Source organism: Oncorhynchus mykiss, chromosome 17 (assembly GCF_057628025.1).
Source record: "Oncorhynchus mykiss isolate SJ-2025 chromosome 17, ASM5762802v1, whole genome shotgun sequence".
NCBI lineage: Eukaryota > Metazoa > Chordata > Actinopteri > Salmoniformes > Salmonidae > Oncorhynchus > Oncorhynchus mykiss.
The window spans coordinates 14955098-14973791 of NC_143038.1; the positions used below are offsets into that span (position 1 = coordinate 14955098).

The 18694-nt window shown below is 44.7% G+C and overlaps 1 protein-coding gene across 6 annotated transcripts in view; it reads right to left on the reverse strand.

Moving 5' to 3' along the window:
* LOC110493764 (uncharacterized) overlaps window positions 1–18694 on the reverse strand; it is a 38171-nt gene that overhangs the window by 1261 nt on the left and 18216 nt on the right. For all 6 annotated transcript variants that reach the window (XM_090204889.1, XM_021568228.3, XM_036949755.2 and 3 more), the window contains 8 exons: window positions 18413–18622; window positions 18003–18128; window positions 17440–17592; window positions 8077–8294; window positions 7668–7851; window positions 7319–7477; window positions 6629–6961; window positions 3286–4962 (listed from right to left, as the gene is read on the reverse strand). In XM_090204889.1, the coding sequence (XP_090061015.1) occupies window positions 3310–4962; window positions 6629–6961; window positions 7319–7477; window positions 7668–7851; window positions 8077–8294; window positions 17440–17592; window positions 18003–18128; window positions 18413–18622 (3036 nt within the window). In that variant the 3' untranslated portion in view covers window positions 3286–3309. The remainder of the gene's footprint in view (window positions 1–3285; window positions 4963–6628; window positions 6962–7318; window positions 7478–7667; window positions 7852–8076; window positions 8295–17439; window positions 17593–18002; window positions 18129–18412; window positions 18623–18694) is intronic.

Below are 18694 nucleotides of genomic sequence, written 5' to 3' on the forward strand. Positions count from 1 at the left end.
TTGAAGTGTAAAAGTCAAATCTAAATCACTTCTTTTTGTTTACTTAGGCTACACTTTGCAGTATGTGTGTGTGTGTGTGTGTGTGTATTTTATGAGAATTCTTGATCATCATGAAACCAATTGACTGTCAGCATATGGTCAAAATGATTTTTGATGTACAAATGTATGCATATTTCATGAGAATTAGGATCATGAAACTCAAGAGAAACTGATGTTATTTCTGCTTATCAATGCATGCATCAGACCTACCCAATCCCTAATATTTCTATGTGCTAATGCTTATCAATTTATTTTTTGTTGTTTCTTTAAGTATCGATCATATGGTGTTTTGATTCATAATCCATTGCATTTACCCAACTCACACCTCAAACTTGCATATGTGGAAAAGAGCCACCTCAGAAATCAGTTGGTTTGTGTGTAGAAAAATTGATGCAAGAATGTATAGTTGTGGCAAAAAGTTTTGAGAATGACACATTAATTTCCAAAGTTTGCTGCTTCAGTGTCTTTAGATATTTTTGTCAGATGTTACTATGGAATGCTGAAGTATAATTACAAGCATTTCATAAGTGTCAAAGGCTTTTATTGACAATTACATGATTTTGATGCAAAGAGTCAATATTTGCAGTGTTGACCCTTCTTTTTCAAGAACTCTGCAATCCGCCCTGGCATGCTGTCAATTAACTTCTGGGGCACATCCTGACTGATGGCAGCCCATTCTTGCATAATCAATGCTTGGAGTTTGTCAGAATTTGTGGGTTTTTGTTTGTCCACCCGCCTCTTGAGGATTGACCACAAATTCTCAATGGGATTAAGGTCTGGGGAGGTTCCTGGCCACAGACCCAAAATATCGATGTTTTGTTCCTCGAGCCACTTAGTTATCACGTTTGCCTTATGGCAAGGTGCTCCATCATGCTGGAAAGGCATTGTTTGTCACCAAACTGTTCCTAGATGGTTGGGAGAAATGGCTCTCAGAGGATGTGTTGGTACCATTCTTTATTCATGGCTGTGTTCTTAGGCAAAATTGTGAGTGAGCCCACTCCCTTGGCTGAGAAGCAACCCCACACATGAATGGTCTCAGGATGCTTTACTGTTGGCATGACACAGGACTGATGGTAGCACTCACCTCGTCTTCTCCGTACAAGCTTTTTTCCAGATGCACCAAACAATCGGAAAGGGGATTCATCAGAGAAAATTACTTTACTCCAGTCCTCAGCAGTCCAATCCCTGTACCTTTTGCAGAATATCAGTCTGTCCCTGATGTTTTTCCTGGAGAAAAGTGGCTTCTTTGCTGCCCTTCTTGACACCAGGCCATTCTCCAAAAGTCTTTGCCTCACTGTGCATGCAGATGCACTCACACCTGCCTGCTACCATTCCTGAGCAAGCTCTGTACTGGTGGTGCCCTGATCCTGCAGCTGAATCAACTTTAGGAGACGGTCCTAGTGGTTGCTGGACTTTCTTGGGCGCCCTGAAGCCTTCTTCACAACAATTGAACCACTCTCCTTGAAGTTCTTGATGATCCGATAAATGGTTGATTTAGGTGCAATCTTACTGGCAGCAATATCCTTGCCTGTGATGCCCTTTTTGTGCAAAGCAATGATGACGGCACGTGTTTCCTTGCAGGTAACGATGGTTGACAGAGGAAGAACAATGATTCCAAGCACCACCCTCCTGTTGAAGCTTCCAATCTGTTATTCGAACACAATCAGCATGACAGAGTGATCTCCAGCCTTGTCCTCGTCAACACTCACACCTGTGTTAATGAGAGAATCACTGACATGATGTCAGCTGGTCCTTTTGTGGCAGAGCTGAAATGCAGTGGAAATGTTTTTTGGGGGATTCAGTTCAATTGCATGGTAAAGAGGGACTTTGCAATTAATCTGATCACTCTTCATAACATTCTGGATTATATGCAAATTGCCATCATACAAACTGAGGCAGCAGACTTTGAAAATTAATATTTGTGTCATTCTCAACTTTTGGCAACGACTGTATGTATATTACACAGAGGCATTTTGTGTGTGTATGTGTGTGTTTAAAGTGCAGATACACTACCATTCAAAAGTTTGATCAATTAGAAATGTCCTTGTTTTTGAAAGATAAGCACATTTTTGGTCATTAAAATAACATCAAATTGATCAGAAATACAGTGTAGACGTTGTTAATGTTGTAAATGACTGTTGTAGCTGGGAACCGCTGATTCTTTTATGAAATATCCACATAGGCGTACAGAGGCCCATTATCAGCAACCATCACTCCTGTGTTCCAATGGCACATTGTGTTAGCTAATCTAAATTTATCATTTAAAAAGGCTAATTGATCATTAGAAAATCCCTTTGTTCTGATTAAAGAAGCAATAAAATAATAACCGCAAAACACCAGTCTCAACGTTAACAGTGAAGAGGCGACTCCGGGATGCTGGCCTTCTAGGCAGAGTTCCTCTGTCCAGTGTCTGTGTTCTGTTGCACATTTGAATCTTTTCTCTTTATTGGCCAGTCTGAGATATGGCTTTTTCTTTGCAACTCTGCCTAGAAGTCCAGCATCCCGGAGTTGGCTCTTCACTGTTGACATTGAGAGTGGTGTTTTGCGGGTACTATTTAATGAAGCTTCCAGTTGAGGACTTGTGAGGTGTCTGTTTCTCAAACTAGATACACTAATGTACTTATCCTCCTTCTCAGTTGTGCACCAGGGCCTCCCACTCCTCTTTCTATTCTGGTTATAGCTGTTCTGTAAAGGGGGTAGTACACAGCGTTGTACAAGATTGTGCAAGATCTTCAGTTTCTTGGCAATTTCTTGCTTGGAATAGCCTTTATTTCTCAGAACAAGAATAGACTGACCAGTTTCAGAAGAAAGTTCTTTGTTTCTGGCCATTTTGAGCCTGTAATCGAATCTACAAATGCTGATGCTCCAGATACTCAACCAGTCTAAAGAAGGCTAGTTTTATTGCTTCTTTAATCAGAACAAAATTTTTCAGCTGTGCTAACATAATTGCAAAATGGTTTTCTAATAATTACCTTTTCAAATTATAAACTTGGATTAGCTAACACAATGTGCCATTGGAACACAGTTGCTGATAATGGGCCTCTGTACTCCTACGTAGATATTCCATTAAAAAAATCTGCTGTTTCCAGCAACAATAGTCATTTACAACATGAACAATGTCTACACTGTATTTCTGATCAATTTGATGTTATTTTAATGGACAAAAAATTTGCTTTTCTTTCAAAAACAAGGACATTTCTAATTGACCCCAAACTATAAGATGGGTACTTTTGTTGATCTACGTACCTCAGATTTTTGGACCACAGTAATTCAAGGTGCTCTTTCCCGGGCTGTGCAATTCCAAATATCCTCCAGCTCCTCTTCCTCCTCCTCAAACTGCCAATGATCAGGATGAATATGATCTGGTTCTCTTTTGGGTGAAGTTTCTTTTTCCAATACCATCATAGGTGCCGGACTGTCGGAGCATATGCAACAGTTGTCCTCAGAGCACACAATGACTCGTCCAGAACTGCGCACACCCATCCATGTGGAGTCTTCAGACCCAGTAGACAAGCCCTTGATCTCTACAACTCGAAGGTCACTTTGGAAAGCGAATTGCCTCTTTGCAGAAGGGAAGTATATGTGGTTATTGAGGTCTTGAATCTTAGTGTGAACACTTAAACAGTTGTGGTTCTGTGATGGTTCAGTGCGGGCGTGGTCATGCATCATCGAGCTGCTGCAGTTTGATTCAGTGCGTTGCTTGTTAGAGTCCAAAATAGCCACTGGAATGGAAATCTCGACCGTATCCTCATGGTGGATGCCAACAGTGCTGGAGAAAATGTTCTCATGTCCAGCAGCAAGGGCAGGACTCCTTGTGGTGCTTCTTAGGTCGTGATAGACGTTGTCTTTCTCAGGTAGAGAGAGACACTGAACCAAAAGAGAAACAGACTCTGAGCTGACCTTCTGCGAGTCCTGCCTAGCTACTTCACAGCTCTTTTCTTCTTTTGGACTGAGGGCAAAAGTATGTCCAATCACTTTGTGAGTCTGACTGAGTGTATTTGAGTCTGCCAATTTGTATAGATTCAAAGGTGAACAATTTTGAACAGCAAAGTCCACTGTTTCGCAGATACTTTCCTCCCCTGGACTGAGGGTGAAATTCTGCCCAATCACTTTCTGAGTTAGACTGAGTGTATTTGAGCCTGACGGTCTACAGTCCCCATCAGCTTCAAGATGCCTTTCCTTTTCTGGACTGAGGGCAAAAGTCTGTCCAATTACTTTGGACGATACTTGAGTCTGACCGAGTGTGTTTGAGCCTGATGGTCTGTACAGATTCAAAGGTGGACTGGCATGGTCTCCATTGGCTTCAAAAGGCACTTTCTCAGTTGTGAGGTCTTTTGCATTTATCTGTGAGATTTTCCCCCAATCCGTAGTCAGGTCAAAACTCAACATCGACCCAAGATGGATAATGCCATAGTGGCTCTTGTCTTGCCTAATGGTCATCTCATTGGGCCCATGCAAGAAATGCCCCTGGATGGTAGGAATGCTTGACGTGCCTGAAGAGTTGCCATCCATGACACTCACCACAGAATTATTTTTGATATACAGTTGGAGTTCTGTATTACCTGGACTCCCTTGTGTGGCATGACATTCCTTCTTATCCTCCAGTGGCCAGGTGTAAGCCCTGTGTTTGACATTGGTGGGCGCGGTAGTAACCCCCTCTGGCTTGGGCATTGCGACAATTCCAGTCACAGTGTGTCTGTGTGTCATTTTCTTCCTCTTCATCGGTCCCTTCAGGTTTAAGGTAGAGGTGGAACTGGTTCTGGGTAAGGTGGGGAGCAAGACAGTCCTGACTTGGGGAATGAAAGTAGCGTTGATTGAGCTTGTGGAAAAGGTGGTTGACACGTGGCTCGTGTCAGTAACATGAGACGATGCCACGTCTTCAAAAACAGGACTTCCATCTGTGACTTGCAGATAGGTGCTCACCTGAAAAAGATTAAGATAATTAGATGTATTAAAATACAAAACTCTGCAAAAAGGTGACTTTCATGTTCTTTGAAATTAAATGCTTATGCAACCATGATCAAAGACATCTTAGATTAATTTACGGAGAACCAATTTGTGATACTCGTGCACACTTTACAAAATATGTAGTTGATTCTGTATAAAAATACTGTACGTTATTTTAAGACATAATTTCAGCTGCAAACCTTCAAAATTGGATCTTACATTCCGCAAACCTTATGAAAATCACATGGAGATGAGGTGGTCTCATACCCAGCTGCAGTGGCAATGGCTTGACCATGACTAATCCACTGAGTGTGAGCCAAGTTGATGAACTACCACTTCTGGAATGGGGGACAGAAATCTTACACCACATTCCTTTACTAATAGCTGCTCAAAGCCATTAGGATCAGCTCTCCCTATCCCAGTCCCAATCTAAAGCTTTTAAAGATAAACACAATAGAAATGTGCCTGAACGTCTTGAGGTTCTACAAGATGTTTTGTATTATTAGCTGTGGGGATAGGTTTATCGGCCTTGAAATACACTGCATGGCAGTGTACAAAAGTATGTGGACACCTGCTCATCAAACATCTCATTCAAAATCATGGGCATTAATATGGAGTTGGTCCCCACCTTTGCTGCTATAACAGCATCCACTCTTCTGGGAAGGCTTTCCACTAGATATTGGAACATTGCTGCTGGGACCATTCAGCCACAAGAGCTTTAGTGAGGTTGGGCACTGATGTTGGGTGATTAGGCCTGGCTCGCAGTCGGCATTTCAATTCATCCTAAAGGTGTTCAATGGGGTTGAGTTCAGGGCTATGAGCAGGCCAGTCAAGTTTCTCCACATCGATCTCGACAAACCATTTCTGTATGGACCTCGCTTTGTGCCCGGGGGCATTGTCATGCTTAAACTGGAAAGCACCTTCCTCAAACTGTTGCCACAAAGTTGGAAGCACACAATCGTATAGAATGTCATTGTATGCTGTAGTGTTAAGATTTCCATTCACTGTAACTAAGGGGCCTAGGCTGAACCATGAAAAACAGCCCCAGACCATTATTCCTCCTCTGCCAAACTTTACAATTGGCACTATGCATTAGGGCAGGTAGCATCCGCGAAACCCCGATTTGTTTGGCAGACTGCCACATGGTGAAGTGTGATTGTGTGTGGCTGCTCGACCATGGAAACCAATTTCATGAAACTCCCGACAAACAGTTCCTGTGCTGACATAGCTTCCAGAGGCAGTTTGGAACTCGGTAGTCAATGTTGTAACCAAGGCGAGACGATTTTTCCAGCGCTTACGCACTCGGCGGTCCCGTTCTGTGAGCTTGTGAGCTACCACTTCATGGCTGAGCCGTTGTTGCGCCTAGACGGTTCCACTTACAGTTCACCAGGGCAGCTCTAGCAGGGCAGAAATTTGAAAACGGACTTGTTTGGAAGGTGGCATCCTATGATGGTGCCACACTGAAAGTCATTGAGCTCTTCAGTACGAGCCATTCTACTGCCAATGTTTGTCTACGGAGATTGCATCAACAGCAACAGAATTCAAATCTGACTGTTGTCCAAAACTTTGCATCCTCCCTTTTTAATTTGGTTGATGTTGTCTTGTGGTATGTAGATATGAATATGTGGTGATCTGTACTCACCCTATGCACAGGTTCCCCTGCCTGCTTTGGCTCCACTGGCCCCTGTTGCAGATCGCCCCCTGGTGGCTGTTGGTCAAAACTGAGGATGAGGTTGATGCTGCTGCCCAGTGGGGTGACAGTAGCACAGGGCTCTTCAAGGATAATGCTGGGCGAGTTTACTACCACAGCCAAGGGGACGTGTCGTGTTACGTTTACTGGATTGGCAAAGTTTTCTTCATGGTGACCTATCCCTGGTTGGGATTTTTGTGGTCCTTCAAACTGGCTCGCCACCATGAGCCTGTGCTTTGTGGACAGGCTTTCAGAGGACTTGTGTTCTGCCAGAGAGGATAGATTCTGCAAAGAAAACCAAAGATTTTGTTCAATAATTCCTATTTCAAGTATTTAAAAATATATATTTTTAGGTTTTGTGCAATAAGCCTTGATCCTTAGGAGCAAGATTTGGGCAGGTAGAAAATCATCAGAAAGCATTTTGTCTTCTATACACATTATTACGGTAGCTTCACAACAGCGATGTAGTTCAGTGCTTTGAATGTGTCTAATTTCAATAGAACAATGTTATTGTTCTGAAATAATTTGTTATAACGAATAAATATCACATTGGTGTGAAAGCAGGGATATCCTTTTTTAAATTTCATTTATCATTATTATAATTGTTATACCTTTTTTTAGGGGGTATCAGGGATATCCTACCTGGGGTTGACCTTGTGAAAATCTGGTTGCGTCTCCTTGAGGGGCATCACTTCTTCTTGAATCGCTTGGCCTCTCCTGACCCAGCTGGTCTTTCTGTGCCCTCCAGTATACCAGGATCCATCCCAGAATGCTTTGTAGTTCCTCAGTCCTCTCCTTTATCTGTATAAAACAGTTGCCAGATATTTTCTGTCTCTTCCAATGGTTGGGTCATTGTGGTTTGTGCAACTAGACTAGTTCCATTTTTTTTTTAAACAAGTGAAAGTACAAATAATTGAGTTAATCAGTCTTTTCAAAGGCTGTGGTCCACAGGGCAAAATATGTTTGTGACCCCTGTCGTAAAAGAACTCACAATATCTGCCAAGTGATGTCGCTCCTTGATAATCTTCTGCCCAGCAGCAGCGAGCTTGTCAAACTCGTCAAACTTCTGCTCTATCCTCAGATCCAGCTCAGATGGAACACTCAATTCTGCCAAGCTCCACTGCTGGACTGAAGCCTCTGAGAAAATGCAAGTCTGTGTGTCCTCTGTCCATGAGCTGTAGGGGAGACATATGAGAGAGAGAGAGAGAGAGAGAGAGAGAGAGAAGGGGCTCAGTAAGCACATTGTGGTTATTACAATAAACATAATAAGCATATTCATGAGCACTAAACATATACATGTGCATTATTCAGGACAAAACAGGCACAACATTTCAGTTGTATCAAGAACCAATTGTACCAAGAACAATATTTGACATCATACTGTATGTGTAATTGCTCACATCATGGCCAGGTAGGCCCTAAGAAAGTCTTGCAGTTGCTGAAATTGTTGGAGGTTGCATTGGTTCTCTGCCATGCTCAAGCCCAACTCCTCCCAAGCGTGCTGGGTCGCATGGATGTCCTCCCCCAAAGCCCCTGGCATTTCAGGTAGGAGGACCTGTAGTCGCAAAGCCAGTCCCTCCATCTCTTCCACCTCCTCTTTTATGACCTGATAGTCCCTCTGAAAGAAGATCATACTGAATGTTTTATGTGGAACAATTACACTTTTGCAGGTGACTTGAATATTCTTGCATCAGAGTTTAAGCCTGACAGAGGCTCAAAACCAATCAAATTTAGCGAGTCCTGAAATAATAATGTCTGTCATAATATTATACTAGATAATGGACATAGGGCTGCATTCTGATATGAAAACAAACTCTATATTTTTTCAGGTCTCATTCTATAGAGGGCTACCATGGCTAGTATGATTGAACTCATCATGTGCCATGACTGCATAGTCAAGCATACACTATTGACAGGTATCTGCTGGATAGTTTGAGAGAACTATCCCTTTATTAATGACGTTCGGAATTTGAACACAAGTGTGAAGTCTATGAATATGAGATGAGCTCTGACAATTCAAAGAAAACAAGTGGAATACAATGCAATAGAGAGTTAAAGCAAACTGAAGCATTCACCATCTCTGAAGACAGTGGACTATACAGTGCATTCAGAAAGTATTCAGACCCCTTGACTTTTTCCACATTTTGTTACGTTAGACTTATTCTAAAATGGATGAAATTGTTTTTTCCCCCCCTCATCAGTCTACACACACAGTACCCAAAGTAAAAACATGTTTTTATGATTACAGCCTCGAGTCTTCTTGGGTATGATGCCTCAAGCTATAGTTTGTTAACAAGACATTTGTTTAGTGGTTGAAAAATGAGTTTTAATGATTCCAGCCTAAGTGTATGTAAACTCCCGACTTCAACACACACACACACACGCACATACAGTACAGTACCAGTCAAAGGTTTGGACTCACCTACTCATTCAAGGGTTGTTCTTTATTTACACTATTTTCTAGATTGTAGAATAATAGTGAAGGCATCAAAACTATGAATAACACATATGGAATCATGTAGTAACCAAAAAAGTGTTGTACAAATGAAAATATGTATATTTGAGATTCTTAAGTAGCCACCATTTGCATTGATGACAGCTTTGCACACTCTTGGCATTCTCTAAACCAGCTTCACCTGTAATGCTTTTCCAATATTGTCACGTTTCTTCAAAATCGAACCCAGAAGCAGACCAGGACAAGGAGAGTAGGAAGAAGGTGAGTATTTATTTACAAGTGAAAGTGAATGGGTAGATATATATTCAGGTGGTGTAGCGGGCAGCGGTGGTGAGTTGATGGGAGTAAATAGGTGGATCCAATGGGGAAGCGGAATCCTCCGACGACCAGGCGGGAATGGGGTAAATGATCCGGGTGAGTAATGTTCATGGCTAACGATCCGGCAGGGAATGGATGTCAGGTCCGGGCTTATGAAGAGGAGAGATGATGATCAGGACCAGGTGTGCAGATAGCTGATGGGATACAGGTGCGGGCAATCAGAACTCCCAACTGGCTACATAGACAGGACGCCAGGACGCCGGAAAAAACACTCCAGGACAGAACACAGGCAAAAACAGACTCAGGAAACGGGATTCGTGACAGTACCCCCCCCCCCCCCCCTCCGACGAACGCCACCGGGCGGACTACCCGGAGCGCCAGGGTGGAGGCGGTAAAAGTCACGAAGCAGATCATCGTCAAGGATCTGACGCCGAGGAATCCAACTCCTCTCCTCAGGACCATATCCTTCCCAATCCACTAAATAGTGGAACCCTCGACCCCGCCGTCTGGAGTCCATGATGCGGCGCACCGTGTAGACAGGACCACCTCCGATCATCCGAGGAGGAGGAGGACGAGGAGGAGGGGGCAACAGAGGACTGAGGAGAACCGGCTTGAGGCAGGAGACATGAAAGGGGGGATGTACTCTTAGTGTAGCAGGCAACTTGAGTCGGACCACAACAGGATTAATGATCCTCTCCACTACAAACGGACCAATGAACTTCGGTGACAGTTTCCTCGACTCAGTCCGTAGAGGAAGATCCCGTGTAGCCAACCAAACCCTATCTCCAACGGTATAAGCGGGGGCAGGAATACGGCGACGATTCGCCTGGATCTGATACCGGTCAGAAACCTTAAGGAGGGCCTTCCTGGCCCGATGCCAGGTGCGGTGGCAACGACGGATGTGGGTCTGGACAGAAGGAACCGAGAGATCCCGCTCCTGAGAAGGAAACAAGGGAGGTTGGTAACCGTACAGGCACTGGAAGGGAGACATCCCAGTGGCAGATGAAGGGAGAGTATTATGAGCATACTCGACCCAGGGTAATTGAGAGGACCAAGAGGTGGGATCGGAGGAAACAAGACAGCGCAGCGTGGACTCCATCTTCTGGTTGGCTCTCTCCGCCTGACCATTAGATTGGGGGTGAAATCCAGATGTGAGACTGACTGTAGCTCCAATGGCCAAACATAAGGATTTCCAGACAGCAGAGGTAAACTGACGACCACGGTCAGAAACAATGTCACAGGGCAACCCGTGGACCCTGAACACCTCCCTAACCAGGATCTCGGACGTCTCAGTGGCAGAAGGCAGCTTGGAGAGGGGAACAAAGTGGGCAAACTTGCTGAATCTATCCACAATGGTCAGAATAACCGTGTTACCAACAGAAGAGGGCAACCCCGTGACAAAATCCAGGGCCAGATGCGACCAAGGTCGCCGGGGAATAGGTAGGGGGTGAAGAAGCCCAGAGCTGGCCCGATTGGTACTCTTATTCTGCGCACAAACAGGACAAGCGGCAACAAACCTCCGGGTATCTTCTCCCATGGCAGGCCACCAAAATCGTCTGCGCAGTAACGCCATAGTCCGAGCAACACCAGGGTGACAAGCTATCTTGCTGGAGTGGGACCACTGAAGGACAGCAGAACGAACCGACTCAGGCACGAACAACCGACCGGGTGGACCGTTATCGGGCCCGGGCTGTGTCCGAAGAGCCGCCATCACCTCCTCCTCAATCCTCCATGTAACGGCTCCCACGACAACGTTCTGGGGAAGAATCGTCTCAGTCTTGGCCCCACTCTCCTCCGTCTTGGAGAACATCCGGGACAGGGCGTCCGCCTTCCCGTTCTTCGACCCAGGTCGGAACGTCAGGGAAAAATTGAAGCGTCCAAAAAACAAAGCCCATCGGGCCTGACGGGAGTTGAGACGTTTAGCCGATTGCACGTAAGCCATATTCTTGTGGTCAGTCCAGACCGCACACGGTTGCTCCGCTCCCTCCAACCAGTGACGCCACTCCTCCAAGGCAAGCTTCACAGCGAGAAGCTTCCGGTTACCCACATCGTAGTTTTTCAGCTGGAGAAAGACGACAAGAGTAGAAGGCGCAGGGATGGAGTTTACCGTCAGTGGAGCTACGCTGGGACAGGATGGCGCCCACCCCCACATCAGACGCATCCACCTCCACAACGAACTGACGGAAGTGTCAGGTTGAGAGAGAATCGGGGCGTTGGTGAATCGGCTCTTCAAATCTAGAAATGCTCGGTCTGCCTCAGGAGACCAACAGAACTTTCGGGTGCAAGACGTCAGTACAGTTAAAGGGGCGGCCACCCGGCTGTAATCACGGATAAACCTCCGATAAAAATTTGCAAAACCCAGGAATCTCTGGAGCTCCAATCCCGAACCGCCCGAACCTTCTCTTGGTCCATCTTGATCTCTCCCCTGGAGATGATGTACCCGAGGAAGGACGTCGTGTGGGCGTGAAAATCGCACTTCTCAGCCTTCACGAACAGACGGTTCTCCAATAACCGCTGCAGGACCTGCTTGACATGCTGAACGTGGCTAGAAAGCTCCTTCGAGAAGATGAGGATATCATCCAGGTAAACGAACACAAAAATACCAATCATATCTCTCAGAACGTCATTCACCATACTTTGGAACACAGCAGGAGCGTTGGTCAGTCCAAACGGCATCACCTGGTACTCGAAATGTCCCATCGAAGTATTGAACCCAGTCAACCACTCGTCCCCCTCTTTGATCCGAACCAAATGATAAGCATTACGTAAATCAAGCTTCGTAAAAACCGTAGCACTCTGTAAAGAATCGAAAGCCGAGCTCATCAAGGGCAGGGGATACTTGTTCTTGACCGTAATATCATTCAAACCCCGATAATCAATACACGGTCGAAGAGAGCCATCCTTCTTGCTCACAAAAAAAATCCTGCTCCCAGAGGTGATGACGAGGGCCGAATGAGACTTGCAGCTAGAGACTCCTTGATGTAGGTCTCCAAGGCCTCACGTTCAGGTCGAGAGATACTGTATAACCGTCCCTTGGGAAAGGCGTCTCCAAGAAACAGATTAATCGCACAGTCATAAGGTCGGTGGGGAGGAAGGGACTGAGCCTTCTGTTTACTGAATACTTCACCCAACTCGTGATATGTTTCTGGAACCAGGGACAAATCAGGAGGAGCAGAGTCACTGACCTGACTGGAAACGGCAGGAGAACAGGCAGTCCTAAGACAGTTAGCATGACAATCAATGCTCCAACTAGTTACCTTACCCGTCACCCAATCAAACGAGGGATTGTGTTCCTTAAGCCAGGGGTAACCAAGAACCAGAGGAACATGGGGCGAGGACAGAATGAAGAAGGAGATAAACTCTGAATGATTCCCCGACAACAACATCTTAACCGGTTCAGTCCTCATAGTGATCCGTGCCAGACTACTGCCGTTCAGAGTGGTTGCTTCAATGGCTTCCGGCAATTGCTCCTTGGAAAGCCCCAGCTGTTCCACCAAGTCGGCATCAATAAAGCTGCCATCGGCACCTGAATCGATAAAAGCGTTCATCTCTAAGCTCTGATCCTTATTCATAAGGGTCGCAGGAAAACGGGGTCTGACAGGATTCTTGAGAGGTTGAAACTGGCTCGCAAAAATTCCTCCCAAAACTAGCGAGCCGGGCAGTTTAACGAGCGCTGTGGACAAGCGGAGATGTAATGTCCTGAGCTACCACAGTAGAGACAGCTGTTGGTCTCACGTCTACGTTGGCGCTCCTCCTTAGTTAGCCCGTGTCGCCCCACTTGCATTGGTTCAGGATCTGGTGGCAAGACCCCTCCACTAATCCCGTGTGGGGAATAACGATCAATACGTTCTGGTTCACTTCCTGAACCGAATGGTAACCGAGTTACTGATTGATTGGATGGGCCCCACTGCTTCTCCCTCCTTCTCTCTCTGACTCTATTATCTACCCGAATAGATAAAGTGACCAAGCTGTCTAGGTCACTAGGCTCTGGATAGGATATCAGCTCGTCCTTGAGTTGCTCCGACAACCCCTGGTAAAAAGCCGCTTGTAGTGACTCCTCATTCCAACCACTCTCCACAGACAATGTCCTGAACTCGATCATAAAGTCTGCCACACTGCAAGCTCCTTGGCGAAAAGTGAACAAACGTTTAGCTGCGTCCTTACCTCGGACTGGATGGTCAAAAAGCCTTCTCATCTCTCCCGTGAATTCCTGGTATGAAGCCATGCAGGTCTCCTGTCATTCCCAAACGGCTGAAGCCCATTCCAGAGCTCTTCCACGCAGCAGTTCAATAACAAAGGCTATCCTAGCCTTGTCAGTGGCGTAAGAATGGGGCTGCAGATCAAACACTAACCCACACTGCATAAGAAACGAACGGCATCTTCCCAAATCCCCTTCATATTTATCAGGCGTCGGTACCTTGGGTTCAAGGAAGGAAACCGCATCAGACACGGCAGGTGAGATGGGTGAAACAGGTGGTGAATGAATCGCCAGCAACTTGAGCTGATCCTGGATTTGTGTCAAGCTAGCAGATAAGTTCTGGATTGCACCCGCTATCTCCTGTAGCGCCGTCTTGTGTTGTCCCAATGTCTTCCCCTGCTGGGTAATGGCATGGCAAACGGAATCCAGGTCCGCTGGGTTCATCCTTGGCCGGATCGTTCTGTCACGTTTCTTCAAAATCGAACCCAGAAGCAGACCAGGACAAGGAGAGTAGGAAGAAGGTGAGTATTTATTTACAAGTGAAAGTGAATGGGTAGATATATCCAGGTGGTGTAGCGGGCAGCGGTGGTGAGTTGATGGGAGTAAATAGGTGGATCCAATGGGGAAGCGGAATCCTCCGACGACCAGGCGGGAATGGGGTAAATGATCCGGGTGAGTAATGTTCATGGCTAACGATCCGGCAGGGAATGGATGTCAGGTCCGGGCTTATGAAGAGGAGAGATGATGATCAGGACCAGGTGTGCAGATAGCTGATGGGATACAGGTGTGGCTAATCAGAACTCCCAACTGGCTACATTGCCCGGCAACCAGACAGGGTGCGTTCCAGGACGCCGGAAAAAACACTCCAGGACAGAACACAGGCAAAAACAGACTCAGGAAACGGGATTCGTGACAAATATTATGGCAAAGATGAAGATCAGACCTAATTTTATGACTACTGTATGCAGAAATCCAGGTAATTCCAAAGGGTTCACATACTTTCTCTTGCCACTGTATGTGTGCAGAAAAGAGGACATTCCCTCTATCAAAGTGACGACACCCAAGAACATGTGAGTCAGGTAGAAGTTGACTGAACAGTTTTTCATTTGGATGTGGTCCTCTGTAGCTCAGTTGGTAGAGCATGGTGCTTGCAACGCCAGGATAGGTGGTTTGATTCCCGGGATCTGTCATCTGATACAGTACCAGTCAAAAGTTTGGACACACCTACTCATTCAAGGGTTTTTCTTTATTTAGACTTTTTTTACATTGTAAAATAATAGCAAAGACAAACTATGAAATAACACATATGGAATCATGTAGTAACCAAAAATGTGTTAAACAAATCCAAATATATATATAATTTAAATAGCCATCCTTAGCCTTGATGACAGCTTTGCACACCCTTGCCATTCTCTCAAACAGCTTCACCTGGAATGATTTTCCAACGGTCTTGGAGTTCCCACATATGCTGAGAACTTGTTGGCTGCTTTTCCTTCACTCTATGGTCCAACTCATCCCAAACCATCTCAATTGGGATTAGGTTGGGTGATTGTGGAGGCCAGGTCATGTGATGCAGCACTCCATCACTCTCCTTGGTCAAATAGCCCTTACACAGCCTGGGGGTGGGTTGGGTCATTATCCTGTTGAAAAACAAATGATAGTCCTACTAAGCCCAAACCAGATGGGATGGTGTATCGTTGAAGAATGCTGTGGTAGCAATGCTGGTTAAGTGTTCCTTGAATTCTAAATAAATCACAGACAGTGTCACCAGCAAAGCACCATCACACCTTCTCCTCCATGCTTCACGGTGGGAACTACACATGTGGAGATCATCTGTTCACCTACTCTGCGTCTCACAAAGACAAGGCGGTTGGAAGCAAAAATCTCAAATTTGGACTCATCAGACCAAACGACAGATTTCCACCAGTCCATTGCTTGAGTTTCTTGGCCCAAGCAAGTCTCTTCTTATTATTGATGTTCTTTAGTATTGCTTTTTTTCACGCAGTCTCCTCTGAACAGTTGATGATGATGTGTCTTAAATTGTGAATAATTTATTTGGGCTGCAATTTCTGAGGCTGGTAAAGCTAATGAACATCCTGTGCAGCAGAGGGAACTCTGGGTCTTCCTTTCCTGTGGCAGTCCTCATGAGAGCCAGGTTCATCATAGTGCTTGGTTTTGCGTATTTCGTATTGACTGACCTTTATGTCTTAAAGTAATGGACTGTTGTTTCTCTTTGCTTATTTGAGCTGTTCATCATAGTCACAACAATAGACAAACACAGTGTGCTTAAACTAATAAAGGAATTTCAGCCCTGAGTGGTCGTCCTCCAAAGATGACTGCAAGAGCACAGCGCAGAATGCTCAATGAGGTTAAGAATAATCCTACAGTGTCAGCTAAAGACTTACAGAAATCTTTGGGACATGGTAACATCTCTGTTGACAAGTCTACAATACTTAAAACACTAAATAAGAATGGTGTTCATGGGAGGACACCATGGAAGAAGCCACCTCTGTCCAAAAAAAACATTGCTGCACATCTGAAGTTCGTAAAAGAGCACCTGGATGTTCTACGGCGCTTCTTGCAAAATATTATGTGGACAGAATAAACTGAAGTTGAATTGTTTGGAAGGAACACACAACACTATGTGTGGAGAAAAAAAGGCACAGCACACCAACATCAAAGCCTCATCCCAACTGTAAAGTATGGTGGAGGGAGCGTCATGGTTTGGGGCTGCTTTGCTGCCTCAGGACCTGATCATCTTGCAATCATTGATGGAAAAATTAATTCCCAAGTTTATCAAGACATTTTGCTAGAGATGCAAGGTTATCTGTCTGCCAATGGAAGCTAAACATTAGTTGGGTGATGCAACAGGACAACGATCCAAAACACCAAAGTAAACAACAACAGGATGGCTTCAATAGAAGAAGATATGCCTTCTGGAGTGGCCCAGTCAGAGTCCTGACTTCAACCCGATGTTGCTGTTCACACCAGATATCCTAAGAATATTCCTGAACTGAAACAGTTTTGTAAAGATGAATAGTCCAAAATTCCTTCTGACCGTTGTGCATGTCTTTTCCGCAACTACAGAAAACATTTGGTTGAGTTTATTGCTGCCAAAGGAGGGTCAACCACCCTACACTACGAATGTTTACACGGTGTGTTCAATAAAGACATGAAAACACATTGTGTGTTGGTTTAAGAAGACTGTCTATTGTTGTGACATAGATGAAGATCAGATCAAATTTTAGGACATTTTCAAAAATCCAGGTTCACACTTTTTCTTGCCACTGTGTGTGTACACAACCATTCAAAACCTTGGGGTCACTTAGAAATGTCCTTGTTTTTGAAAGAAAAGCAATTTTTGGGGGGCAGCTTCATTAAACAGCAAAACACCAGTCTCAATGTCAACAGTGAAGAGGCGACTCCGGGATGCTGGCCTTCTTTTTGATTGCTTCTTTAATCAGAACAACAGTTTTCAGCTGTGCTAACATAATTGCAAGGGGTTTTCTAATGATCAATTAGCCTTTTAAAATGATAAACTTGGATTAGTTAACACAACATGCCATTGGAACACAGGAGTGATGTTTGCTGATAATGGGCCTATGTAGATTTTCCATTAAAAATCTGCCGTTTCCAGCTACAATAGTTATTTACAACATTAACAATGTCTACACTGTATTTCTTATCAATTTGATGTTATTCTAATGGACAAAATTGCTTTTCTTTAAAAAACAAGGACATTTCTAAGTGACCCCAAACTTTTGGTTGTGTATATACATATACTGTATATACCTCTAGCTCATCCTGTTGCTCCTGCAGTCCCTCGAGTTCAGAACTATAGGGCTCACATCTGACTGCCATGTCCGTCTCAGTGTCCAGAATGTCCATGCTGAACTCTGCACACCTGGACAAGAGCTGGTTGATGCGCAGCGTCAGTGTTGAGTGCTAGTAGAAGAGAGGAGAGGAAAGGAGAGAAGAGAGGGGGCATCAGATTTTATTTTTGCAAACTGAACAATAGTAACAGAAACAGCCTGATTTTACGAGCATTGATTGGTTACACTACTTCAACCAGTCAATGCTAGTAAAATCAGGCTATGTTTCTGTTGCTATTTTTCAGTTTGCAAAACTCTACAAGCACAGGGTGCTAATTTGTGCTGTTTTTTTGTTCAAAGCAACAGAAAACAATAATATATGCCATTTGCCACTTTTCTCCAAACGGACTTACAGTCAAGCGTGCATTTTTTACTTACGGGTGGTCCTGGGAATCAAACCCACTATCCTGGCGTTGCAAGAACCATGCTCTACCAACTACAGAAGACCACATCCAAATAAAAAACTGTTCAATCAACTCCTACCTGACTCATAAGTTCTTGGATGTCTTCACTTTGATAGAGGGAATGTCCTCTTTTCTCCACTGCTTCACCAAGGTCCTCCATAGGGTAGTCCATGCACCCTTGGTCATCCATTTGTCCAGTAAGGGTCTGCCATGATAGTCAAATAAATTACTCAGTATTTTGATAGATTGTGGTTATATTAATCTAATAAGTTATCTGGTGATAGAAATGGAGTGTGGTTAGCTTTGCCTGCAAGGCCAGTGACCATGTCTTGTTGAGGTCTAATGGGGGTTTTAGTGGGAGTGTCTGTATCTAGAAAAAAAACACGCCCCTCCTTCCTTTTAAGGAGGTTTGAGAAAACAGAGTTGCAAAAAGGACATGAATAAAGCGATATTGGAAAACCGCGTAAACGGATAAGGTTGAAACCTTACCTGTTCCTCTACCTCACAATGATCAAAGTTTTCATCCTGGTCAAGACACCTCAGCAGCTCTGTCAGCATTCCTCTGTCGTTTTCCTCCAATGTCTCAGAGAGATCCTTGACATCTGGGACGCTCCAGAATTGCACGTTTTCCGTGGTTGCACTGTATTCTGAAAGGCATCCCTCGAGCCGATCCTTGTCTGTCTCATGATTGTCATCCCTCTACAAAGGATAGCATGGATTTGTCTTCAATGCTGCATAAATTGCCCTCTGGGGACCAAAGAGCGTCTCAGA